We start from the raw sequence: 23,994 nt of genomic DNA, 5'->3' as shown, positions 1-23,994 counted from the left end.
ACCGCAACAAGCCGCGCATGCTTTGCCCCCCACTTGCGCCCGCCTCGTTAGTCGACCGGAAGTCAACCCCGCTGGCCTCTTGCCACTCGCACGTCTCAAACCGCGATATTGAACAGACTTGCGAGATCCGTGAGCTCTGCGCGTGCACACGACAAATTGGGTGAGCTCGCTGGCGATGGAAGTCACCGCAAGAGAACGAGCGCGAGACGAGGGCGCGAAACGCACCAATCTTGGCCTGGCGCTTGGGTGCGTTCTTGTTGCCCGAAAACGCCTGCATAGACAGAATCTCAACATCCAGATTGTCACCTATCTGGAACGAACCGGGAAAGACGCACCTGCTGGATGAGCTGCTGCTTCTTCTCCTGAATCTTGAGCACGCGCGCCTCGATCGTGTTCTTGGCGACGAGCTGGAAGACGCGGACACTGTAGGCAGTTGGCGGCGCCTTGTCAGCGCTTGCGTCGGATCAGAAGCTTGCGGATGACACGCACGCCTGGGTCTGGCCGATGCGGTTCACACGGTCGATAGCCTGCGCTTCGATCGACTCTTGCCACCACCTGTCGCGCAACCCACGGATCAGCGAAAACCCCTTGAGAACTCGAATCGGAGCGAGAGTTGCAGCGAAAGGAAAGAGCGCCACTCACGGGTCCATGAGGAAGACCTGGCTCGCGACCGTCAAGTTGAGACCGAGCGCGCCCGCCTGCACGCAAAGCAAAGTCAACGACGTTCGCTCGCACACCACCAGAGCGGGTTCACAGGCGCACCTTGAGCGAGAGAAGCATGACCATCGGGTTCTTGCGGTCGCCCTTGTCACCTGCGACCGTATCCCGGTTCGGCTGCGTGAAGAGCTTGATGACCGCCTCGCGCTTGTCCTGGCGCATCGAGCCGTCAAACCTGCGCGTCGACACAGAGTGTGAGACGACATAGAGCTGAAGGTCAGGACGACAGCGGAACGTGACGAACCGGCAGGTCGCGATCCCTTCGGCGTGGAGAGCCGCTTCGATGCGGTCGAGGTGCGTCGTCCACTACGCAGCGCGCTCAGATACTCGTCAATATGCGACCAGGGGTGGCAATGAGAATAGCGATCGCGCACCTGCGAGAAGACCAAGCTCTTGACGCCCGGCGCCGAGCTCTTGAGCAATCTCACGAGCGCCTCGACCTTGGCCGTGCGCTCGACGGGGGCGGCGCTCCCGTGCCTCGACGTGCCGACGCTGCTCGAGCGGGCGGACGAGTACGGCGAAGCGCTGCGGAACGCCGGGAGCGAGATGATGTGCTCGCGCTTGAGCGGGTTGTTGCACGACGGACAGGCGGCTTTCGCGTCGACGGCCGACTCGATACTGTACGAAGGGAACGTCACCGACGTCAGCGCCTGATCGGAACGACGAGGCCCTGACGAAGTCAACGCCCAAGACGCACCAGCTCTGGCAGAACACGTGCTGGCAAATCGTGATCCGCGGGTCCTCTGCCCAGCGCCCGCACGCGAGGCAGTCGGCTCCCGCCTCGATCGCCTCGCGCAGGAGCGAGCGCACAAAGTCGAGCTGCTCGGCGGAGACGGGGCCCTTACCCGACGTCGGGAGGCCGATCGCGCGCTCGTGGTCCCGCTGGATGCGCGCAGCGAGCTTGCGGTCGCGGAGGCTGTGACACGAACGAGTCAGTACGCTGCCGAATAGCTTCAAGTGGGAAAACACGCACTCTTCGATGAAGTCGCCGGGTACGAGCGAAGGATCGCAGGCGACCTGACGGAGACGGAGGAGCAGGCAAACTGCTCGACCTCGAACGAGTGAGTGCGAGTCGGCGCGAACGCTAGGAGACGAGACGCACGAATGTGTGTGTAGCCCGTCTTGCCGCCCTGCTCCTTGAGCGATGACTTGACGCTCTTGCCGATCTCGGCCTCGATTTCGTCGTACAACTCGCGCACGTCGTCCTTGAGGTCAATCTCGTGCATGTAGCGTTCAACGCTCGGAAGCTGGACAAGCGGCTTGCCGGACGGGTCGAACATGTCCTTGGTGCGGCGGAGCGTTGTGGACGAGACAACGGCCTGCGTGAGCGACGAACGGTCAGCCAAGGAGTCTGCGAAGCGGGAAAGATCCAGTGTGCACTCACGCGCAGGAGCTTGTTGCGTCCTTCGTCCGAGCCGCTCGCGACATACTGCTTCCACACCGCGGGCTGGTCGAGCGGCTTGCAGACGCGCAGAAATTGCACCATGGTCCCGACTGTCGAGGCGAGCTGCATCAGTGCATGACCACAGCAAGGTCGAGGTCAAGACGCACGATCGCCTGCAGCGTTGACAATCGGCGTTCCCGAGAGAATCCACCGGCGCCTTTTCCCGCAAGTCATCAGTACTCTGAAACGCGCCGCGGTTCCGGTATAAAAGCACGCACTCGGCCTTGAGCTCCAGGCACGCCCGGGTCATCTTGGCCTTGGGGTTCTTAATCAGGTGACCCTCGTCGAGCACGACGCGGCGCCACTTGATGGCGTGGAGCGTCGCGTTCTTGCTGCGCTTCTGCTTCTTGCGCGCAGGCTCGCCGTCCTCGCCCATCTCGTCAGGCGCCTCGCCTGTCTCGTCTCCATTCTCGGCCGTGCCGTCTGCGCCTTCGGGCGCGCGCGACCCCTTGCGCGAGGACGAGGCGGAATCGCTCTCGTCGAGCCCGCCGATGATGGTTTGGCTGCGAAGGCGTTCACGTCAGTGTTGCAGTACAGCAACTTCCGAAGGCGGTTAAGTGCCTCACTAGGTCGTGATGACGACGTCGTACTCGCGCAGTTCCTTCTTGCTCAGCTCGCGACCCTCGCCATGGTAAAAATGCCAGCTGAGGCGCTTCTTGCCGACGTGCTGCTGGAGCTGCTCGGTCCAGTTCGACGCGACCGAAAGCGGGCAGACTGAACGGGTACTTTAGTCAGTAGGAGTAGCTGGAGAGCGCCGAACCGAGAAGCGCACCGATGAGAGTCATGTCGTCGAACCGCTCGTCCGGGTCCTCCGGCTCATCAAGCACACCCTCGCCGGTGTCGTCCGTGCAGATGAGTGCGATAGTCTGCATCGTCTTGCCGAGACCCATCTCGTCGGCGAGGATCCCGCCGCGCTTCAAGATCGGCTTCTCGCGCTGCGTCGTGTTGGTCCCGACGTTGTGCCAGAAGATCTTGCCGGCAGTGTCTTCCTTCTTCGTCCACAGCTGCACTGGCGGATCGTCGACGCTCTTCGGGAGTTGCGGGTGCTCCATCCGTATCATCCAGGCGAGACCTTGCCGCTGCACGAGATAGTCAGGGTGAGCGAGCCATTCCACCCTCGCCGACAGGAGACTGAACATACCTGGAACGGCAGGAGATTGCTCTTCATCGAGCCGTCCTTCTTCCCCGGCGGGCTCGGATGCGAAGGCAGCAAGGCGGGATCATTCCCTCCTTCTTGGAAGATGCTGCCGAGGAGGTCCACCTTCTTGCCCTTGTCGAGCAGTATGGACTGCCGCATCGCGATATCGCGATCGTTTTGCTGTAGGAGTACAGTCAATGAGAGCTCACGACGAATTGTGACGAGCGACAGCGCACCTTCGAGTCGCGCACGCCTCCCTTTTCCCCCTCATCTGCATCGTCCGCCTCCTTCCTCGCCTGCTCCAGCGCCTTCTTGCGCTCCTTTTCGACGCGCTTCCGCTCCATGCGCTCAGGGAAGAGCCAGTCGAGCCGCGGGTCGAGCGAGAACTTGCGCTTCCCCCAGATTTCGAGGCGAAAAGGAGTCTTGAACAGCCCGACTGTCGCAGATTCGACTGTTGCGAGAGATTGAGTGGTGGTACTCTAGACAGTCTGGAGAAACGCGGACAACGTACCGGGACCTGCGACACCGCGAAAGTCGATCTTGCGTTCTTTGACGAGCGGCGCGAGCTTGGCGGAGAGCTCCTTGCTCATGTAGCCGATACGCTGGCCTCGCACGTGCCTCACCTCAATGGCGTTGCTGTCGTTGACGTTGTACGGGTCCTGCGGGACCGGGAAGGAAATCATCGAGCGTGGGTCAGCTGCCGCGCGGAAGAACGAGAGCACGTCGACATTAGCGCACGCGCTTGATCTCGACAGCCATGCCCTCTTTGACTGCGAGCACACTCTGTTAGGTCAGCTACAAACTCGGAAGGACCGCTCGGGCCCTGCCAGGGCAGGGAGGAGCGTAGAAAGAGGCGCACGGGTCTGAATGCCTCGATAGTACTTCAGCCCGACGATGTTGGCTTTTGGCACAGCACCGAACAATATCCTCTCTTCCGGGTCGAGCTTGACGTCGGGCTCGGCGATGTCGTCGCTCTCTTCGTCCTTGACCGCAGGCGAGTCGTCGTCGGGGAGGGCGCGGCCCTTACCCTTCGCATCCGGGCTCGACGAGCGCACCGCATTGGGCTGCAGAATGGTCAGCGAGTCAGTCACGGCGGTCAGCCGTCCTCACAAGGGGAGCGAGCGCACCTTGACATCGCTCGACGAGGGTAGCTGCGAGGTGGACGCGACAGGTGCGCCCAGCTGGGCGGGCTGCTCTTCCTCTTTCACCACAGCCATGCAAGCTTGTGCTGGCGCTGCTTCAATCAGCGGGAACCGGGAAGACGGCGGAATGTCAACAGGCGGAGCTCGCGACAGAGAGGTTGGCCTCAGACCGCACCGCAGCTTCGCACCTACAGGCGGGGCAGGACTATTGCCGAATTTCTAGAGCCTCCCTGGATCAGCTTTTGCAAGCGCGACCCTCGGCCCACGCGTATTGCGATGTCTCCTCCTCTTCATCGCTTCATCGCACCTGTCTTGCTTCCGCACAATGGCGGCGAGTGTGCCATCATTGCGACGGAATCAACGTATTCGTGGGCTCGACCATTCAAACAAACGCCTCCTGCGATGCTGCGAGCCAGTTGCTGTCCTCCTACTTCCGCTGCGATCCGAATCACAGACACGAGTCGATGATGGACGGTCCGCTTCTGTGCGAGACTCGCGGCATGCACCCAGTGGTTGCTACTCTGCCAGCTGGCGACTGCCCGAGCAGCTTCGTTCCTCGCTCTGCGGGCTCACCCGCTCGGCAGAAGTGCACTTTTAGCGCTTGCCGTGTTGGTCGTTCGCGGCCTCTGACCGTGAGACGGCACCTTGTTCTCCCTTCAGCGCCTTACTGTTCGCTGACATTGAGATGGAGCAAGCGTTCACGATTGCGCACGCCAGCCAGAGTGCTTCAGCCATTCACAGCTCTTTGCTGCCTTCTAGTCCACTCTCGTGTCTTCCAGGCTGAGAACTAAAAAAATGACTATGCAGGCAACAAGGAAGACTACGGAAAGATCGGGGCGCGCAGCATTCACCAAGGGAACTCGTTGCCCGTGGTCACGTCCCAGAACCTGCCGCCCGTCTTCTCGACGGTAGCGGTGTCGGCGATCTTGAGGATTGCCTCGGCGCTCTGCTCGGGCTGGAGGAACATCTCGGGTCCCCAGCCGAACGGGTTCTTGGCGACAAACTCGCGCGACATGTCGGTGATGACGACGCCGGGCGACAGGACCCACGCGATGAGGCCGTCCTTCTCGCCGTGCCAGAGCGCCATGCGCTTGACGGCGTAGTTGAGCGCGACCTTGGAGAGGCTGTACGCGTCCGACTCGACGGGGAAGTTGAGGCCGAACGAGCCGAGCCCGGACGAGACGCCGACGAACTGTGGCTTGGACGACTTTTGGAGGAGCGGCCACAGGGCCTGGAAGAGGGTGATGGGGCCGAGGACGTTCGTGTTGAAGCCGAGGAGGAGGTCCTCGGGAGGCGCGGTGGTAACGGGGAACGAGGGCGGTGCGACACCTGTTTGAGGAGAAGCTTCAGCGGAGCTCGAGGAATGACAACGGCAAAGTCCTCGCACCAGCATTCGCAAAGACGACGTCGACCTTGCCAGCCTTCTTCTCGACAGCCTCGGCGAGCGCCTTGGTCTGCTCGGCCTCGGGACCCTCATACTGGACGACCTCGATGTTGCCCAGCTCCTTGGCGAGGGCGTTCAGGTCGTCCGCCTTGGCCGGCTGGCGGTCCGTAGCAAAGACGAGGGTGCTGGGGCGACGAGCAAGCACAGAAGTGAGGGCGAGACCGATGCCGCGGTTGGCGCCGGTGACTGCGCGGAAGTGAGATGGACGAGGACATGAGCGCATGAGCGTCTCTTCTTTCGGAGCGGTGTGAGGCTTGACTTACCAACGTAGACAGTCTCAGCGGTGGAAGTCGCAGGCATGTTGGCGAGTAGGCGCGGGTTGAGCGGAAACGAAGAGCGAGTGGAGCGGATGTCGCGAGAGGCGAGAAACAAGCGCAAGCACAAGAGCAAGCGGGACCCGCTCCTTGTCGCAGGTGGTCCATGACTGCTCAGTCAGCATGCTGTGCGGATCGAAATCGATGGAAGGCTCGGAGACGGGGTGCGTCAGCTCCGAAGGAACAAGGGCATTGGGTCCGGCCCGGGTCCCCGAGCGAGAGTGGGTGGGTAACCAGGTGCGACAGCCTTGCGCGTTCAGCAGTGCTCCCAAGTCCTCCTCGACGTCTTCGAGCAGCTTCGAGCGGTATTTGAGGAGCGGGCCGAAGGCGAGACGGGGGCGAAGCCGGCGTTGCAAGGCGAGCGGTGCAGCGCGAATCACGGGACACGTCGAGTGCGCGGGGAGACTCGCCCCGCACCAACTGACGCTCTACGACGGCAGCGATATGCGCTAGGAGCGGAGCGACGCTGGCACGCTGGCAAGCGTCCATCGTCGTTCGCGGAAACGACGGCGTCGAGGTTGTCGCTCTAACCGCACCACCTGCTTTCTCTTCGAGCCCGAGAAGCAGGCACAAGCTTGTCTGCGCCCTCTGGACGGTCCTCCAGCGAGCACCGCTGCCCGGCCGCTTCTTTCTCTTCCTCTGCGCGACTTCTTGCCGCTTCATCGCTTCATCGCTGCGCTTCTTCAGCTCCAGGGAGCGCTTGAGCGCAGACAATACGCACTAAATCCAGTCGTGCAGAGCGCCGTGTGACCTCTTGGCCGTGCTACTGTCGAACTCGGCGCTCCATTTTCCGCTCCGCCTTCCGCTATCTCTCTCTCCCCCGTCGCCGCTAGCTCCGACGCCTCTAGCGCGCCATTTACCGGAGAGCCATAGCACTTGTCCACGCGCCCCACGCAGACAGCGAGCAACCTCAAGGAGGACCTGAGCCTGCGCTCCGCGCAGCCGACGGGCCTCGGGCGGTACGGACGCGCGAGGATACAGAGAGCGCGACGTGCATCTCCTCATCGCGAGCCCTGTGGGTGAGCTGTCGGACTGGAGTGGAGCTCAAGCAGGTCGAGTGCGAGTGGATGCAGCACTTTCGCCAGATGCGCCGCGCTGTGCAAAGACTCATGCTCGACACGCGCTGCCGTTGGCTTGGTCAGTCACTCGATCAGTGGCTCGTCCGCGACCGACTGTTCATCACAGGCTCCACTGCGCGAACAATTCGCGAAAACGGACTAGTCCGCGTGCGAAAGGCGACTTGCATCGACCGCGAGGCAGTATCCGTGAGGTAGGGCGACAATGCTCTTCTCTACTACAGGCGTAGCAGCTGCTACTGAACAGCCGACAAGCTCTTCCGCACCTTGCGTACGGCTACTTGCTCGAGGTGCCCATCGAGAGAAAGCAACGAGAGCTCCGCTCTTCCTGGGTATGCATGCACTCTCTCGCAGCATTGGATGCTCAAAGTACTGTATACACGGGTGTCTCGCCCCTCGCGCGCCAAAGCCCATTACGCCGCCGCCTCGACCGCCGGTGCCCCCTGCGGCTGTGCCTCGACGTGCTCAGCCGCGCCTGCGCCCGCGACGGGTGGCGGGACGGGGGGCTCGTACGGGGTGCCGTCGAGGTTGATTTGCCGCACGCCGTCCTTGTCGGCGACTGTGCTCGTGGGGTGCGGGAGAGGGGGTCAGCATTCGGCAGGACGGAGAGGGAGAAGGAAAGAGGGGAGAGAGGGGACGGACCGCGGATGGTCCACCCGCCGAGGTTGACGATGAAGCGCGTCTCGAGCTCGAAGATGCACTTTTTCAGGAGGTCGAGCCCCTGCGCGAGGTCGGCGTTGGGGTCGTGCCAGCGGTCCATGGTCGACAGGGCAAAGTAGGCGCCGTAGCCGTGCGCGGCATAGGGGACGACGCCGAGGGTGCCGAGGTAGTCGATCCAGTAGAGCGAGGGCGCGGCCGTCGTCGGGTCAAAGCCGCCGAGGAGGAGGTTGACCGAGTAGGGCTTGCGCGAGCGCAGAGAGGTCGCGAGCTGCGTGCGCACCCACGCGGCGGCCGAGGGCGGGCGCAGCGGGATGTGGTTGCTGCTCGAGTGCGCAGGTGTGTGGGCGAGTCAGCACTGCGAGACCGGGTCGTAGAGAGGGAGGAGAGGGGAGTAGCGCACCGGATCTGGTACAGGCGGAGGTTGCGTTCGACGTACTCTGCGAACTGGACCGTGTCGCCCGGTTCGCCCGAGTCTGTGTGCAGGAGCGAATGCGGTCAATCTTGGCGTGCGCGGAGCAGCGAGGGGCGAGGAGGGCGAGATGACGCGGCGAGGGAGGGGTGGTGGGGTGGTCTCGAGGGGGACTGAGAGGGAGAGGGAGACTCGCAGGCCATGACGAGGTGCTTTCCGACGACCTTCTGCTTGTCCTCGTTGCCCTTCATCTTTACGATGGAGCGGGCGGCCGAGGTGTCGGACGCGAAGAGGACGTAGTCCTTGCCGGTGATGCCAAACGAGACTGCGGAAGTGGCGGGGTCAGTCGGGTGCTGTGCATGCGGGGGTGGTGCTGGTGCACTCGCCTTCCATGGTGCGCGGGGTGGGGGAGGAGGAGAGGCAAGGTCGCGGTGAGGGCGAGCGACGAGGCGATGAGAGCGACTCGCGCTTGCTTGCTTCCAGGCGGGTAGAGCGAGCTTGTGAGTGCGTGTGATGCACTCGTATACCCACTCGCACTGGCACCCTCTCGCCGGGCGGTGTCGGGTGGTTCCGACTCTATCTCTGCTGCCCGCTCTCGTCTCGCCTCGCTCTCGTCGCTGTCGCTCTTTCCCGCTCGATTCAGCCGCTCAAACCTGCGCCGAGTCTGGCGCACGCTGTCCGCCCGGGCGCACCTGCGCCTCTGATCGCCCGCTGTCTCTGCCGTTGACGTCGCCGTGCCCTGACTCGCATCCGCCTCGCGTCCGTCCATCCTCGCGCTGCCATGCCGCCCACGCTCGGCGGAGCACTGGGTGCACTCAGGGCCTCGGTCCTCCCCGTCCGCAACCCCGCAGCGCCCTTGCACGCCCGTTCGCATGCGCTCGCACTCGCGCACTCGCTCGCATCCGCAGCATCCCCTGCTCCCTCGATCGCACCTCCCACCGCGACCCAGACCGCCCTCGCGCATCTCCGTCACGCCAGCCCCTACACCCTCGCCCACGCCCGCCTCCGCCCCGCCGCCCAGGGCAGATACGTCCCCAACGGCGACTCGTCGTCCGGCTGGCGCCCGCCCGCTCCGCACCGCTCGTTCGCCACGAGCGCCGCCTGCGCCGCAAAGGTCGTCGATGGCCACCACGACCACGACCGCGCCGCCGAGAGGCCCCTGAGGGGCGTCGCAGGCGGCGTCATCGAGACGCTGAGGCGCTCGAGGGGGCGCGGACCGTGGTGGTGGAGGGTCGCAAAGGGCCAGGTCGAGGCTCACAGGCAGGTGCGCCGGCCTCTCTTGGATGTCGTCCTTCATGACCACGAAGACTGATACACGAAACCCGACAGGCTGCGAAGCGCTCGTCAGCCGCCTCAGCCTCGTCCTCCTCCTCCTCCTCGTCCTTCGCTCGCCGCTCGTCTCCCTCCGCTGCCCAGACGCACGACTGCCACCACACCCACTCGCACTCCAAGTCCGGCTCTGGCTCCTCACACCGCCGCTCCTCGTCCTCGCACGAGCACCCGTCCTCATGCAGCCACGGCGACCCGGGCTGCGCCTCGCCCATCGCAGGCTGCCGCGCGCGCGGCGCCACGTCCGGCTGGGGTTGGTACCTCGCCCTCAACGAGCGTCGCCGCCGCGACCCACAGCGGCGCGCCCACTTCCGCCATGTCTGCCGCACCATGCACCAGTGGGACGCCGCCGCGTCCTCGGGAGCGTGCGCCAGTGGGCGAGGGGCACGGAAGAGGTTCAGGAGGGGAGGGAGGAAAGAGTTTGTCAAGAGGAGGGAGGCGCACGAGAGCCATGTCGCGAGCGTGCGCAGGCTCTTGCTGGCGCACCGCGCGCAAGCTGGGAGGCGCAGCTCGGGCGAGCAAAGGCAGCAGAGCCAGCAGCAGCAGCAGCAGCACCGCTCTGGGCCATTCAACCACGACGCATTCCGCTCGTCATACTGGGGCGCGACCTTCCGCCCGTCGAACATCGACCCGAACCGTGGTGCCAAGCACGCTCACTTTACGCACCGCCCGGGCGGGATCAAGTGGATGCGCTACCACGCGCCGCAGGACTATGTCCGCTACGCCCACACGCTCCACCGCCTCAAGACGGGCTTCGCGAGCATCCGCCTCCGCGAGCTCGACAACCCGGCCTTCCGCGTGCGCGCGTCGCCGGCGCGCCCGGCGCCCCTCGCGCGCGCGTCCCCGCTCGAAGCGCGCAGGCCTGCCGCTCCCGCCACGGCGTCGCTCGCGCTGCGTGCGGGCGCGTCTCGCGCGCTGTCGAGCACGGCGCGGCGGCTGCACCCGCTCCTCCCGCCGCCCGTCGTCCCGCCCACGCTCGCCGCGCCCTGTTTGGGCCTCCCGCTCCTCGAGCTCGGCCTCCCGCTCCTCCTCCCGCTCGCGACCGTGCTCAAGTCGTCGGCCGCGCTCAACGCGCTCGCGTTCGTCACGCGCATCTCGCTCACGCTCCTCCCGCTCGCGGCGCGCTCGCGCTGGATCCACTCGCTCCGCACGCGCTACACGCGCGACCCGACCTCGCTCACGTCGAGCATCTGGGGGCGCCACGCGCTCCAGTGCCACCTGCGCGAGCTCGAGACGGCGTCGTCGCCCTTCACGCGCTGGACGGCCGGGTTCGGCGTCCCGCTCCTCGTCCTCACGCCGCTCGTCCTCCTCGCGCTCGTCGCGCTCGCGAGTCTCGAGCGCACGCCCATCACGGGACGCTGGCGCGTCGTCATGCTCTCGCCCGCCGAGGAGGCCGACCTCGTGCACTCGGTCCTCGACGCCGCGCCCGCCGTCCCGGCCTCGGCACGCGTCGCCGAGCAAGAGGGCACGACGCGCGACTGGGTCAGCATCCTCCGCCACGTCCTCTCGATCCCGGACGAGGGGCGCTCGGAACTCACCGGCCGCAGGATCCTCCTCGGCGGCGAGGTGCTCGACCCGCGCGACTGGCGCGTCCGCTGGGCCGACGCCGTCCTCCGCGCGCTCGAGCGCGGCGCACCCGGCGCGTTCGAGCGCGGTGCCGACTCCGCCGCCGCCGCCGCGACACCTGCGGCGGGGCTCCTCCGCCCGCCGCCGACGAGCCACCCGCTCGAGCCGCGCCCCGAGGCGCTCGGCGAGGGCGCGTCGGGCGCATGGCGCGACGAGCTTTTGCTCGCGAAAACGCTCGAGAAGCGCTACGCGCACCAGCACCACGTCGCGCATGCCTCGGCCGAGTCCGCCAGCGGCACCGGGGGGCAGCTCCGGCTCGAGTACGACTTGCTCGTCGTCGACCGCGACGATGCGAATGCGTTCTCGTTCGGATTCGGGCCGGACGAGGTTGCGGGCTTGCATGGGGCGGGTGTCGACGGAGCAGAGGGCGCAGCGAACAAGCCGAGGAGGGGCGTCATCGTCGTCTACACGGGCTTCTTGAACGAGATCCTCGGGCGGAACGGCGTGGCGATGGACGAGCTCCCGACGCCACCGCCGACGCCGCCGAAACCGTCACGCTCCCTCTTTGGCCTCTCGTCGACGTCCTCTTCTCACGCGCCCGCCGCCCACCCTCTCCCCGACCCGATCGCCGCAAACCTCGTCCCGCCTGCACTCCCGACCGACGCGCAGACGCGCGCGCTCGCCGTCCTCCTGTCGCACGAGCTCGCGCACCTCGCGCTGAGCCACACGCTCGAGAGCTATGCGAGCACGACGCTCCTCGTGCCGCACATCTCGCGCCTCACGAGCGACGGTGCGCTTTCCTTTCTCTACCCCGCTCCGCTACTGCGGTAGAGTGGCTCGCTGACGCTCCATTAGCAACAGTGATCCGCACGCTCGCATATCCGATCACAGCGTTTTTCGGGCCCTTCATCAACGACGCGGTGGGCAAGTCGCTGAGCGAGGGCGCGAGGGGCGGGTTCGGCTTCTTTGGCCAGGCGGTCAACTCGTGCGAGAGCCGGTTGCTCGAGAGCGAGGCGGACGTCGTCGCGCTCAGGTGCGTCTTCTGCGCCCATCGCCTGTGGCCACGTCGCCTGGCCACTGCGTGACTGAGGCTTTGAGTCCCACAAGATGGCTGACCTTTGACGTCCTCCAGGCTCCTCGCCTCGTCTGGCATCGACCCGCACTTTGCCCTCTCCTTCTGGGAGGACCGTCTCTCCTCGCCCGCGCACCACGCGCCCTCGTCCCCCTCGGCATCGACCACGCCTCCCCCGCAGCTGTCGCACCCGCACCCGCTCCGGCTGCATTCCAAGTACGCGCCGCACGCGCACTCGCCCTCTGCCAGCGGCGACGACGTCCTCGACGGGCTGTTCCGCTCCCACCCCGTCGACGAGGAGCGCGTCGAGCGCATCCGCGTCGAGCTCGAAGGGTGGGAAAAGTGGTGGGCAGCCCATGCGCCGGCGCAAAGCGCTGCGACTTGATACGCCCTCGTCCCTCATTTCCATAGACATATGTTTTCGTCCTTCCCCTGGTAGCTGTCTGCCTGTGTTTCAGTACTCGTGGTTGTCTCTCTGCATACACACTCTCGCTAAAAGTCGCGTCTGTCTGTCCTACTCGCCTCATCCCTCCCCACTTTGGTCCTTTCCCAGTCGTAGATATGTTGTGGCCTCTTGCGTTCATCATCCTCTCGCGCTGTGCATTGTCTACTATCTGTGCATAATTCAACGAGTCCGCGAGGACCCAGTTCGCGTTGAACCTGAGAGTGAGCTTGCTTCGGCTACGCCTGCTCCGTCTCCTCTGGCACCTGGTCCAGCGCGTCCTCTGCCTTTTCGCGCCTCATTGCCCTCCGCTTGCTCCGCTCGATCTCGTCCGCCAAACCCATCCCCTTGACCTCGATCCCGTTCTTGCCCGGCGCGAGCGCAGAAAGCGGCGTAACGATGGCGAGGGCGATCTGCACGACCGACTCGACGCGGCGCTGCAGAGGCTCATAGTCGGACGAGACAGTCTGCAAGTTGAGCGAACAGTCGAGCAGGCGAGTCAGTCGCGTGCGTTGCCAAATATACGAGCAGGGGAACGCACCAAGTCCTCGACGCGCACGTCCGCCCAGTGCTCGTCCAGCTTGACGCGAATGACGGGCGCGCGGGGGCGGTCCGCTTGCGCCTGCGGCTCGTTCTTCTCCTTCTCCGCCTCTGCTGCTGCTGCTGCCGCATCCTCTACCTTCTCCGCAGGCTCTGTCGGTGCAGCCTCGACCGCCACTGCCGCTGCCTCCGCCGCATCTGGCTCGGGAATTACAGCCGATGGTGGGGGCGTCGGCATGTCTTCCGGGCGAAGGAGCTCGACCTGACCGAAGTACGAGTCGAGGAAGGCGATCAGGCGGTCGAGGCGGGACGGGACGAGAAGCGCGTCCGAGTCGCTGCCGTCCTCTGCTGCTGAGGCCGGTCCTGAGGAGGAGGAAGGGTCGGAAGGGGAGGCGGTGCGAGGGGGCGTCGGGGGTTCGGCATAGGGATGCGGGTGATGGTGGTGGTGATGCGGGTTGTCCTCGGTTGTCTCTGAGAAACGCAAACACGTTCAGCGCGGTCTCTCCTCGCTGGAGGTAAGAAGGCGCACTCTTGACACTCGCGGGACTCCCTTCGATGCCGAGCACAACGGCGAGCACCGAGTCGGCAATCATGTCGTTCGTGACGCCCCCGACCCACTCGATCGCGAGCTCGTGCTTGTCCGTCATTTTGACGTCGACCGTCTCCATGACACGCATGGTCGGGACGCCCTCTCCGTCGCGGCCCTCGGCGATCTTGCCGTACATGCCCTGGAGGTGCCACCGCACGAGGTCCCACGAGACCGAGAGCGCGAGGCGCTGCCGCTGCAGGATGAGCGACGTCGAGAGACCGGTGAACTCGCGCAGGTCGGCGGGCGAAAGAAGCGTGTACGAAAAGTCCTTCGAGACGAGCAGGCCCGAGACGGGTGTCGCAGCGGTCGGAGCCTTGTTGGCGAGAGAGCCGAGGGCCTGCAGTCGCCTCTCGCGTCAGCGTTGTAGAAGTCATCGGTCTGTCAATGACACGGCGCACCTTGGCCATGCGCTCGCCGCGAAACTTGAGCTTCACCGTTTCGACGTTCCTCGGCGTGTAGATCTGCACGTCGTTCTTGCGCTCGGCGAATCGCGCCTTGAGCGCCGCTCGCAGACGCGACATGTTGTTGACCTCGCCGTGAACGAGGATGAGGTGAGAAGGCATCACCTGCGAGATTCGAGCCCGTGAGTTTCTCGGCCAGACGACGAGATGGGCCTGAAGCGAACCTCGTCAATGAACTTCGAGTTCTGTGTGTAGTCGACGTGCGCCGAGAACGAGATGTAGTCGACGGATCTGCGCAACAGTTGCAATGAGAGAATGTCCGCGAGATAGTGAGAGGATGCGGCGCACAATCGCCGCTGAATCTTCGCGCCTCCGTTCAATGCGTGAATCTCCGTCGGCTCATTCATGATTGTCTGCAGTTTGAATGGTGTGAGGAAAGAACGCGAAGCCGAGAGTCACGAAGCGAAACGCACCCGCGCCATAACGCCCTCGACGCTGTACCCCGTGATGATCAACCCGTTCCTGGGATCCGGCGCCCACTTCTCCAGCAGCTCGCGGCTGACGCCGCTCGTCAAGAATCCAGGCGACGCCATGACGACGCAGGGGGTTCGGTCATTCAGCTTGGAGATGCCGCGGTCGAGCGGGCGCACGAACGAGTCCTTGCGCTTGAAGTCGAACGGGTTGATGCCGCGCGCAAACTTGGCGCGCACGTTGGGCGACATGGTGTGGATGTACCTGCGAGCGACGGAGGATGAGAACCGGGACCCGGATGAACGCAGCACCTGACGATTCGGGACGTACTGGCCGTAGACGTCCATACACTTGATCGCGAGACTCGAGACGAAGTAGATCGGAATGTGCTGCAGCTCGGGATGCTCGGCCCAATACTCGTCGAGGAGGAGAAGCAGCTCCTGCGCACGACCGAGTGCGAAGACGGGGAGGAGGACGCGGCCGCCGCGCTTCAAGATTGACTGGACGAGACCTGAGGGATCGCTGGTCAGTGGGCACGGCCGCATCGGATGATGCAAGATGACGAACCGGTGAACTGCGCCTCCTTCTCCAGGCGAGGCTCGTGCGACTGAACACTGCAGTGTGCAATAGCATATGAGCCACGTGGACTGCCAGCAGTGCCAGCTCCTAGACGCACCCATATGTCGACTCGCAGATCATGACATCGGGTGGTCGCTCCCAGCTCGGCACCTTGGCCGGGACCAGATGCCTATCCTCCTCGGTCGAATAGTCGCCCGTGTACAGCACCCTGGCCCCCGCGATTTCGATCAAGAACATGCACGCGCCGAGTACGTGCCCTGCTGCAAACGAGGTGAAGCGGACCGAGGCGGACGAGGTGTCGGAGGGAGGGAGGAGGATCTCTTGCTCAAAGTCAAACGACTGGATCTCGTTGAACGAGGCAATCATCTCGGTCTCGGTGAAAAGGTTGTCGTCGGAGCCGGCGGTGCTGCGAGTGTACTGGGGTCAGCTTGTTCGGGCGAATGTTCGTAGACGGAGAGCGAGACGCACGAGACGCGGACAAAGTCGCTCATGAGATAGCGGTAGACAGCTTTGGTCGGGTGCGACATGTAGACGACGCCCTTGCCCTCCTTGAAGTTGGTCTGCGCATTCAAGAAGGTACGGCCGCCGGTCAGTCCAGCACTTTCTTGACGCTCCGCCTCCTCCTATTTACGTTCAACAACGGCACCGCACCTTCTCCATGACATAGGTCAAGCTGGCGGCGTGGTCGAGGTGGAAGTGGGTGATGAGGATGGCGTCGACCGTGGACCAGTCGAGCTCGTCGAGGAAGGGGAGGGCGGCCATGCCAGAGAAGGCCGGATGGACGCCCGCATCGCACACGATGGTCCTGCCCTTGTACCGAATGACGCAGCACGACCTCCCGACCTGTTTAGCGGTGTGCGCGGCTGAGTGAGCGAGAGTGACCGGGGACGCGACGAAGGATGAGGCGGGAATGGGCGCACCTCTTGTCCTGCGCCGAGCAGCTGCACCTCCATCTCGTCGTCGAGCCCAGTGATGCCCTCTGGCGAGATCTGGGCCACCCCAGCGACGTCGCCGGGTCCCTTGCGCTTGTTCGGCGCCATCGCAGCGATGAGGACGGGAACAGCGGCAGGCAGCTCGTGCAGGTGCAGCAACGGCGTGTAAGCTGGTCTGAGCTACTCCTTGAGCTACTGCGCGGTCGACTGGCGCTCTGCGCGGCGACGATGGCAGGGAATGCGCGTGTGCGAGAGGCGGACCCTCGCGGAAAGGCAGAGCGACCCTTGCTTCCGCTGCTCTGCGCAGAGCTCTCTACACTTGCGGTATATGCCGAACCATCCGGTCCGGCTCGCGGAAGACTTCGAGCAACGATGTTGCAGACATGCACGATGAGCAGGAGAGCGATGAGATGAGGGAGGACAGAATCACTACGGCACAGAATGGGGGAGCAGACAGCACGCGAGAGAATGATGCAGCAGACACAACGAGTGTGGAGACACGACCGGGTAGAACTCGGAACGTCCACGCTCATCCCGTCCGGCGAGACGACGACGCTTCCGGCACAGGGTTGTTGTCGCTTCCGCCCTTTTGCGCCGAAACGTACTTGCCGGCGACCGGGTCCCACCCGCCGGACACGAGCCTCGCCGCGGGCGAGTAGACGAGGTCCGACACCTTCGTGCCCGCCATCGGAAAGGAGCGGCGCGTCGTGCGCTTGTCGACCGGCGGCGCGGACGACGACGAAGAAGCGGAGGCGGCGGGCGCGGGTGAAAACGGAGAAGCAGGGCGCTTCCGTAGGGTTGCTGCATCGGCAGCGGCGGACGAGGCGCGTCGACCTGACGGCGCAGACGAGGTCGAAGCGATGGGCGGCGCTGCGGCGGCGGCCGTGGCGGCCGACACGTAGGCCTGCTTGACTGGGTCCCAGCCACCGTTCGCTGCAACTGCTGCCGGCGAGTAGATGAGATCGCGCAGCGGCTGTGAAATCGGGAAGGACCGCCGAGTCGAGCGAATTCCTTCTGGCGGAGCAACGGGCGTCGCCACAATCGCGCTACGAGTCGAGCTTGCACTCTGCGCAGCGGACGTTCCGGTAGACCGAGGCGTCGGTACCTTGGCAGGTAGCGGAAGAGATGGGCGAGGTGCGGACCGAGCGGGCCGAGCAACAGGCTCCATGGGCGTTACCGCTGCGCGAGCCGTTCGCGGCGGCGAAGGCGTAGGCGACGAGCGCGCCGGCGGCCGCGGGTCGTGCGACGGGTCGCGTACAGCTTCGAACTTGGAGATGTCTGCGAAAACAGCATCAGCGGAGATCGGTTGAAACGTCGCGAGGCGGGAGACGCACATCGCCCCTTCTCCCAATCGTAACCTCCAGTCGCTGCAAGCGTCTCGGGCGCGCACAGCACGTCCTCGAGCTTGCCTGGCAGCGGCTTGGACCGCGTGCGCCTAGCTTCCGTTTTGGCCTTCTCTACGGCGGCCGCTTCAGCCTGCCTTGTCGCGCGGATCGGTGGCGACGCAGCAGCAGCGACAGATGCACGCGGCCTCCTCGATGTCGACTGGGCAGGAACCGGCGTCTCGGGCAGCTTTGAGTGCCGCCGCGTCGACCGCGGGTTCTGCGACGCGCCGGACGCTTCCTCCGATGTGCGCTTGCGGCGCGCACTTGTGCTCGACGCCGAGGTCGAGGCTGTGGCGCCCGCGCGGGAAGTCGAGGCGGCGCGACTGGCGCCACTCGCGCTCGACGATTCTGCTTGCGGCGGGGTCGGCGCAGTCGAGCTGGGCGTGCGGGCGCGAGGTCTGCAATTGTGCGAGATTCAGATTTTGTGAATGAGACCGTTGTAAGAACAAAGAGAACGACGCACGGTGCTGCGAGGAGCATGAGTAGCGCTGCAGCCGCATCCTCCGGGTCGGGTGGAACGCCCTCGAGCGGGAGAGCCATGGCCGACGCTGCTGCTCCCTCGCCCTCCTCGCCCGTCTTCGGCTTCTCTTCCTCCTCTTCTCCGTCCTCGAGGTCCATCATGTCCGCCGGCAACGCGCGTTTATCCTCCCTGCGCTCATCGTCGCCGCCGCCTCCTCCTCCTCCCGCCGGACCTCCGTTCACACCATCGCCCGGAGTACTTTTACCGCCCCCTCCAGTGCTGGGGCCTTGCCGAAAACCCGGCTGGGCATTTGACGACGACGAGGAGGCCGCCGGCCCACTCCCGCCGCCGCCTGTCCCGCCACCTCCGCCAGTATCATCTGCAGGGGCGGACGAGGCCGAGTAGAACGCAGGCGAGGGCGCGCCGAGCGGGATGCGGCGCGAAGCGGCGGCGGCGGGCGAAGCGGACGGCGCGGGCGAGGCGCGACCCTTGCCCTTTTCGGGCACCTCGCACAGCACGATGCGGTCCTCGAGCTCGTCCGAGCCGTCCGACGCATAGCGCAGCTGTGGCGAGGGCCGTTCCTCGGCCGGCGTCGAGGTCGACATGCCTACTTCGACGGCGAGCGAGCGGACGGCAACGGTCGAGGCGGACGGTGGCGCAGACGAAACGGTCGTCTCGGCCGTCTGCGAGCGCGTCGAGCGCTCGTCCCTCGTAAGGGTGACGCTAGCTGTCGCGGTGACAGCGATAGAGCCGGAGGTTGCGCTGCTGCGAGTCGGTCGGGCAGAAGACGGCATGGCGAAAGGCAGGGGCGACTCGGCGCCACTTGCAGCAGCAGCGGGCGTGCTGCGCTGCGGCGACAGCAGCTCTGCCTCGACCATCTTGGCGTCCTCGTTCTCCGCCTCGTCGTCATCAGCCGCCTGCTCGTCTTCTGCGTCGTCCTCGTCCTCCTCTTCCTCTGCCTCCTCGCTCAGCTCGCTCAAGTCCGAATCTTCCTCGTCTTCACCCATCGCCATCCTCAACTTGGCGAACGTGCGGTCCCGCGCACTCGCAGTCGCGCCCGCGCCCGACAGCCGCGAAGAGCTGCGCTCGCCAAGCCGCACCTGCTTGAGCTTGACGACGCTCGAGCGGGGCTTCTTGCTCTCGCGGCTCGAGCGCCGCAGCGGCGAGTCGGCGTCAGCAGTGCTGCGGCGGCGCTTGCCGAGCGCGACGACCGACGGCGCCGACTGCGAGCGCGAGAGCGCGCCCTTGCGCTTCGCGGCGACGAGCGCCGCCTCGTCGACGGGGCACGACGTCGGACCGGTGTAGCGCGCGACGCGCCGCTTTGCGTCCCAGGCGTAGTCCTTGGCGTACGCGGGCGGAGGAGGCAGCTTGGGCTGGATGACGCCCCGCGGGCCGGAGCGCAGGGCGTCGGCCGGTGAGGGCGCACCGCGAGTCGGGTTCATGCGCGAGGAGCGCGGGCGCGCGCGAGCGGGAGAGGAGCGGGAGGTCGAGGCGAGGTTGGGCACGGAGGACGAGCGGGAGAGACCGGCGCTCGAGCGACCGGCAGCAGAACGCTGTGTAACGGCCGAGTGTCCGGCACTCGTCGATGCGGTGGGGCGGCTCTCGTTGTAGTCGGGAGCAGCGATCGTCGAGGCGCGGCGTGACTTGCGTGAGCCCGCTGTCGGCGACGAGGCGCGCGCTTTGTGCTCGGCAGGCTTCGACTTCTTCGAGGCAAACGCGCCTTGCTTCAGCCTGCATATCCTGAATTAGTACTCTGAGGGCGAGAGCGGTGGACGCAAAGTACGCACTCCTCGCACGTCGCGCAGAGGCAGGATGCGTTATTCTTGTCGAAGTAGTGCTCGCCTGCGTGTGATGCCCCGGGTCAGCCGCGTCTTTGGCTCGACGAAGCCCAGAAGGCACGCACCGTAGTGGGTGAAAAGCTCCTCGTCCTTCTTGATATCCTCGAGAACCTTGAAGCTCATGTTTGCGCCCGTAAGCTGGAATTCGACATTGTTGCGGCAGTCGTGGTTGACGAAGCGCGCCGGGCCGAGGAGCAGGCAGAAGCAGTTCTTGCGCTCGCTCCACAGGACGCTAAAGTCGCTTCGGCCGCCCGACAGGCGCATCTCGTCGTCCTCCTCCTCGGTCAAGTCGGCGACACCGCCCTTGAGCCCGATCACCTCGCCCTTCTTGAAGTCGCGCGTCGCAAACACGCCAACTTCGATGAACGTCTCGGGGTCGCGGCGCGCGGCGGCGGTCGCGACAGCGGCGGGGACGGCCTTTGCCTTTCGGCCGGCGGCATTGGCCCCGCGCGGGTTCTTGTAGCGGTCCGTCTCGTGGAAGGCGATGCCCGAGTCGGGGCGGAGGGCCTGGACGTAGCGCTTTGCGTGGGCGGCCATGAGGGGCTCGTCGTCCCACTTGAGGGTGAACTGGTGGACGGGCGTGAGGGCGAGGAGCTGGTCGAGAGCGTCGTTGACGGTGACGGTGCCCGTGCGGAGCTGTGGGCGCGTCTCAATCTGCATCAGCACCTCGTCCTTGTCCCCGTGCGCATCGCAAGCCCTCCCCGGCGTGTGCCGCCGGGTTGGCCGATGCGAGCCAGCCTCCTCGGCTCGCGGCGGGTGCTCCCGACGCGTCTGTGCGCCCATCCGAGGCGGGCGGGACTGACCTGGGCGACGAGTGCGCGGGTCGCTTCAATCTCGCGGTCGCTCATGCGCAGCTCGCGCGCGAACTTGTTCATCTTGCCCGTCGCGCGGCCGTGCAGCTTTGGCTCGGCAAAGACGGCATAGTCGAGGAGGAGGCGCGTGAGGAGGTCGTCGGCGCCGCTGAGGAAGCCGACGCTCGCCTGCGCGTTGCTAAACTCGCGCATCGCCGCCGCGAACAGCGGGCGAGACGACGAGGACGAGACGCGACGGCGACGGCGCCGCGGGGGCAGAGCAGGGAAGCGCACAGAGAGCGTGGGCCGGCGCGGGACAGGGCTCAGCCTTGTGCACAAAGTCAGGTGTACGCGTGGAACGAAAGAAGGAAGAGCGAGGAGAGGACGCGTGAGCGAGTCGAGAACAAGGGGGAGAGCGGCCCCGATACGCCTCAAGTCGCTCTCAATAAGCAGGACCGGCGACGAGAGCAATGCATTTGCGACGCGAGATAGAACAACGACGGGCGCACAGGCCAAACAAACTGGACGACAACAAGCAGGGAACCCGTCCCTTCAATTCGCTCTCCGAGTCCCCGTCCTCTGGGCTCCTCACTCCCGCTCATTCCTTCGACTTGTCCGGCAGCAGCTTGGTGACGACGCCGAGCATCTTGCTCCGCCCCTCGCGCAGGAGGAACCGGTCGCCGACGTGCAGGTACTCGGCGCTCTTCATGAACCGGAAACCGACTGTCGCGCGGTCGCCCGTCCGGATCGCCTGCTTCTCCGAGATGCGCTCGATCTGCACCGTCTGCCGCACCGAGCCGATGTGCATCATGGCCTGCGCGACAGGAATGACAACAAAGATCGAATAGTCAGTTCCGCTGCCGTCGGACAAGCTCGAGCTGCTGCTGAACCCACACACCTGGTACCGCGTCGTGATCATCGTGTTGTGGTACAGCACCAGTACGCTCCCCTCGAACCTCCTCGTTGCGACGGGCGGTGCGTCCTGCTTGGCGAGGAGGACCATGCCCTTGCGGACCTGGGCGCGCTTGATGCGCTTGAGCGCGAGCGTGACGGCCTGTCCCGCCTCGGCATAGTCGACGTTGAGCCGCTTGCGCTGGATCGACTTGACCGCCGCCGGGATGAACGAGTCGACCGAGTCGGGGCCGAGCAGAGGGACGTCGCCCGGTCGGATCGAGCCGGCGAGGATCACGCCCGACAGGACCGTGCCGACGAATGGAACCGAGTAGACCTCGGACGTCGCAAACTCGAAGTCGGCGTTGACCGGGTAGAGCTCTTCCGTATTGGCGGGACGGACAACGTTGAGGAACGTCTGCACGTCGAAAGAGATCAGTCGGGAACTGCGGAAAGTGAAAGCGCCTGCGGATGCCTCGAGTGAAATATGCGCGTACCCTGAGCAACCCGAGGCCCTCGCCGGTGAGGTTGCTGACGCGGAAGATCGGGCACGCCTTCTCGCCCGCGAACCCCTGCGCCAGCTCGCACGCCATGCCCTCGTCGTTGACGAATACGGGCTTCTTGCGGCACCCGGGCGAGCGCAGGATCTTGACGAGCTGCTTGACCGTCTGCTCGTAGACGGGCGCGGGCGTCATGTCCACCTTGGTGATGACGACGACGACGGGGAGCGAGAGGGCAAGTGAGACAGACAGGTGCTCCTTCGCCATACCGATGATGCCGGCATTCGCGCTGCGAACGCGGTGTCAGTGCAAGACAGGAAGGAGAGCGAACGAGCGGCACGCACCCGACGATGAGGAGGACAAAGTCGGCTGCGGTCCCCGTCAGTCCGGCGAGCGTCGTCGCGAGGTAGCGCTCATGCCCCGCAAGGTCACTAAACGAGACAACCTTGGCCGCCTTGCTCGCCGTCGACTCCCAAATCTCCTGCACCTTCATGTGGTCCTCGGGGACGATGCACTTGCCGTCGGGCGCAAACCCCAGAATCTCGTTTCCCACAGAGCTGGTCCGGCCGGACTCGATCTCGTGCTTGTGGCGGAAGAGGGCGACGCGCGCCCGGCCGCGCCCGTCGTCGAGCTTGCCGCGCGTGAGGACGCCGAGGAGCGACGACTTGCCCGCATCGACATTGCCGACGACGGCGACGCGCGACTCGAGCAGCTCCTCGGCGCTGTCGGGCTTGCGGCGCACCAGCAGGCGCAGCGTCTTGCCCCGCCAGCGCTGGCTCGTCTCGTCGTCATTCACGGCCGAGGCGGTTGGTGTGAGTTGCGCAGAGTCGTCTATTCGGGGCCGGCCGGCAGCGTCGAAAGGGTTGTGCAAGATTGAAACCTCGCTATTGAGGCTGACGGTCGCCTGACGGAGCGTGGAAAGGACGGTGTCGACTTGGGCAGTTGTCAGAACAACCTCGTCGGGCGAGAGCGGGGTGAGAGGGTCGGGTGAATCGAGGAGAGCTGTGACGGCGGTTCGCTGCAGAGAGTGCTTGCCAAGCTGTACATTTAGCCGTCAGCTTGACGGCGAATGAGCGAGGAGAGGGAATGCAGATTCACCTGAACAACGATCTCGCCGTGCTTGCGGTCGAGAGCGCGGTCGACGAGGGCGCCAAGAGCGGCGACATCTGCATCTGTCGGGTGCAGTAATCGGTCCTGTGTGCCTCTGTCTGGGTCAGCGCTGCCCCTGGAGCGAGTTCGCGATCGTCGGCTCCTCCCCCACTTGGCCGTCGTCGGGGCGAAGCCACACTCACGGCGAGCGTGCGCCCGTCTGCGGGCTCGTGCGGCTCTGCGCCCTCGACGGTGAGCTCTGCGACCTTGTCTGCGAGCTCGTCGGCCGGTGCTCGCTGCGGATGCGCCTGCTGCCGCCCCTCGCGGTTGCGCGCCGACACTTCGTCCTGGAACGATTTGAGGCTGGGGCGGTTCTCGTCGTCGCGCCCAGCTATGGGGTGCCCCATCGCTCGCTTGTCGAACCTGGCAGCCATTCTCAGCGAGTTGAGCAGAGTGGCGAAGCGCACGAGGGGCGGCGTCGAGTCGGCGCGACTTGCGAAGGTCCGCGTCAGTTGACTCTGTCGCTCGCGCGAGCCTGATGCCGTGCTCAGGACTGACTCGTAGAGGTTTCAGGCGGAAGCGCTGCGAAACTGGCCAAGCTGTGCTGACCGCGTCAGTCAAGTGAAGCCCACGTCTCCATGGGAAAGCGCTTCCTGAACTGAAAGCGACGAATGTTCCCTGTGTGGCCTACCACACGCCTGTGCAGTGCATCTGCGTCGGTACAGCTGAAGAAGAGTTCGTTGTGGCCCCCTGTTGCTCTTCACCGCCTCCTCGT

At 65.3% G+C, this 23,994-nt stretch overlaps 7 protein-coding genes across 7 annotated transcripts; 1 reads left to right on the top strand and 6 right to left on the bottom strand.

Moving 5' to 3' along the window:
* Positions 1-95: 95 nt before the first annotated feature.
* On the bottom strand, positions 96-4,516 carry JCM10292_000676 (uncharacterized protein; the record flags this gene model as incomplete). The annotated part of the gene is made up of 22 exons (XM_076650880.1): positions 96-136; positions 226-271; positions 336-423; positions 490-555; positions 643-698; positions 763-892; positions 962-1,023; positions 1,092-1,335; positions 1,415-1,633; positions 1,691-1,760; positions 1,820-2,036; positions 2,102-2,211; positions 2,269-2,318; positions 2,380-2,664; positions 2,728-2,875; positions 2,934-3,240; positions 3,303-3,479; positions 3,536-3,750; positions 3,811-3,958; positions 4,038-4,069; positions 4,159-4,363; positions 4,427-4,516. The coding sequence occupies 22 exons, from the start codon at positions 4,514-4,516 to the stop codon at positions 96-98; spliced, it is 3,006 nt and encodes a 1,001-aa protein (XP_076503561.1).
* Positions 4,517-5,288: 772 nt separating this feature from the next.
* JCM10292_000675 (SDR family oxidoreductase) lies at positions 5,289-6,185 on the bottom strand (the record flags this gene model as incomplete). Its single annotated transcript, XM_076650879.1, has 3 exons — positions 5,289-5,770; positions 5,829-6,071; positions 6,149-6,185. The coding sequence occupies 3 exons, from the start codon at positions 6,183-6,185 to the stop codon at positions 5,289-5,291; spliced, it is 762 nt and encodes a 253-aa protein (XP_076503560.1).
* A 1,503-nt stretch (positions 6,186-7,688) lies between these two features.
* On the bottom strand, positions 7,689-9,094 carry PRE1 (proteasome core particle subunit beta 4; the record flags this gene model as incomplete). Its single annotated transcript, XM_076650878.1, has 5 exons — positions 7,689-7,834; positions 7,918-8,255; positions 8,336-8,408; positions 8,541-8,669; positions 9,073-9,094. 5 exons carry the CDS (start codon positions 9,092-9,094, stop codon positions 7,689-7,691), a joined length of 708 nt encoding a protein of 235 aa, XP_076503559.1.
* Positions 9,095-9,125: 31 nt separating this feature from the next.
* Positions 9,126-12,696, top strand: JCM10292_000673 (uncharacterized protein; the record flags this gene model as incomplete). Its single annotated transcript, XM_076650877.1, has 4 exons — positions 9,126-9,608; positions 9,674-12,029; positions 12,101-12,272; positions 12,372-12,696. The coding sequence occupies 4 exons, from the start codon at positions 9,126-9,128 to the stop codon at positions 12,694-12,696; spliced, it is 3,336 nt and encodes a 1,111-aa protein (XP_076503558.1).
* A 296-nt stretch (positions 12,697-12,992) lies between these two features.
* Positions 12,993-16,373, bottom strand: JCM10292_000672 (CPSF3/YSH1 family MBL fold metallo-hydrolase; the record flags this gene model as incomplete). The annotated part of the gene is made up of 13 exons (XM_076650876.1): positions 12,993-13,220; positions 13,295-13,764; positions 13,823-14,219; positions 14,281-14,448; positions 14,508-14,574; positions 14,632-14,696; positions 14,757-15,018; positions 15,085-15,265; positions 15,322-15,368; positions 15,431-15,739; positions 15,802-15,893; positions 15,985-16,176; positions 16,254-16,373. 13 exons carry the CDS (start codon positions 16,371-16,373, stop codon positions 12,993-12,995), a joined length of 2,598 nt encoding a protein of 865 aa, XP_076503557.1.
* Positions 16,374-16,794: 421 nt separating this feature from the next.
* Positions 16,795-20,952, bottom strand: JCM10292_000671 (uncharacterized protein; the record flags this gene model as incomplete). The annotated part of the gene is made up of 6 exons (XM_076650875.1): positions 16,795-17,543; positions 17,600-18,048; positions 18,114-19,841; positions 19,898-19,952; positions 20,014-20,584; positions 20,752-20,952. 6 exons carry the CDS (start codon positions 20,950-20,952, stop codon positions 16,795-16,797), a joined length of 3,753 nt encoding a protein of 1,250 aa, XP_076503556.1.
* A 385-nt stretch (positions 20,953-21,337) lies between these two features.
* JCM10292_000670 (uncharacterized protein) lies at positions 21,338-23,653 on the bottom strand (the record flags this gene model as incomplete). Its single annotated transcript, XM_076650874.1, has 6 exons — positions 21,338-21,553; positions 21,638-22,048; positions 22,128-22,419; positions 22,475-23,169; positions 23,229-23,324; positions 23,423-23,653. The coding sequence occupies 6 exons, from the start codon at positions 23,651-23,653 to the stop codon at positions 21,338-21,340; spliced, it is 1,941 nt and encodes a 646-aa protein (XP_076503555.1).
* Between the last annotated feature and the right edge of the window lie 341 nt (positions 23,654-23,994).

The sequence above is a fragment of the Rhodotorula paludigena genome (assembly GCF_050403205.1).
Source record: "Rhodotorula paludigena JCM10292 DNA, Rt_paludigena_JCM10292v1_ctg42, whole genome shotgun sequence".
NCBI lineage: Eukaryota > Fungi > Basidiomycota > Microbotryomycetes > Sporidiobolales > Sporidiobolaceae > Rhodotorula > Rhodotorula paludigena.
The sequence above is the reverse complement of the archived record's forward strand: the minus strand, read 5'-3'. Positions and strand labels throughout refer to the sequence as shown.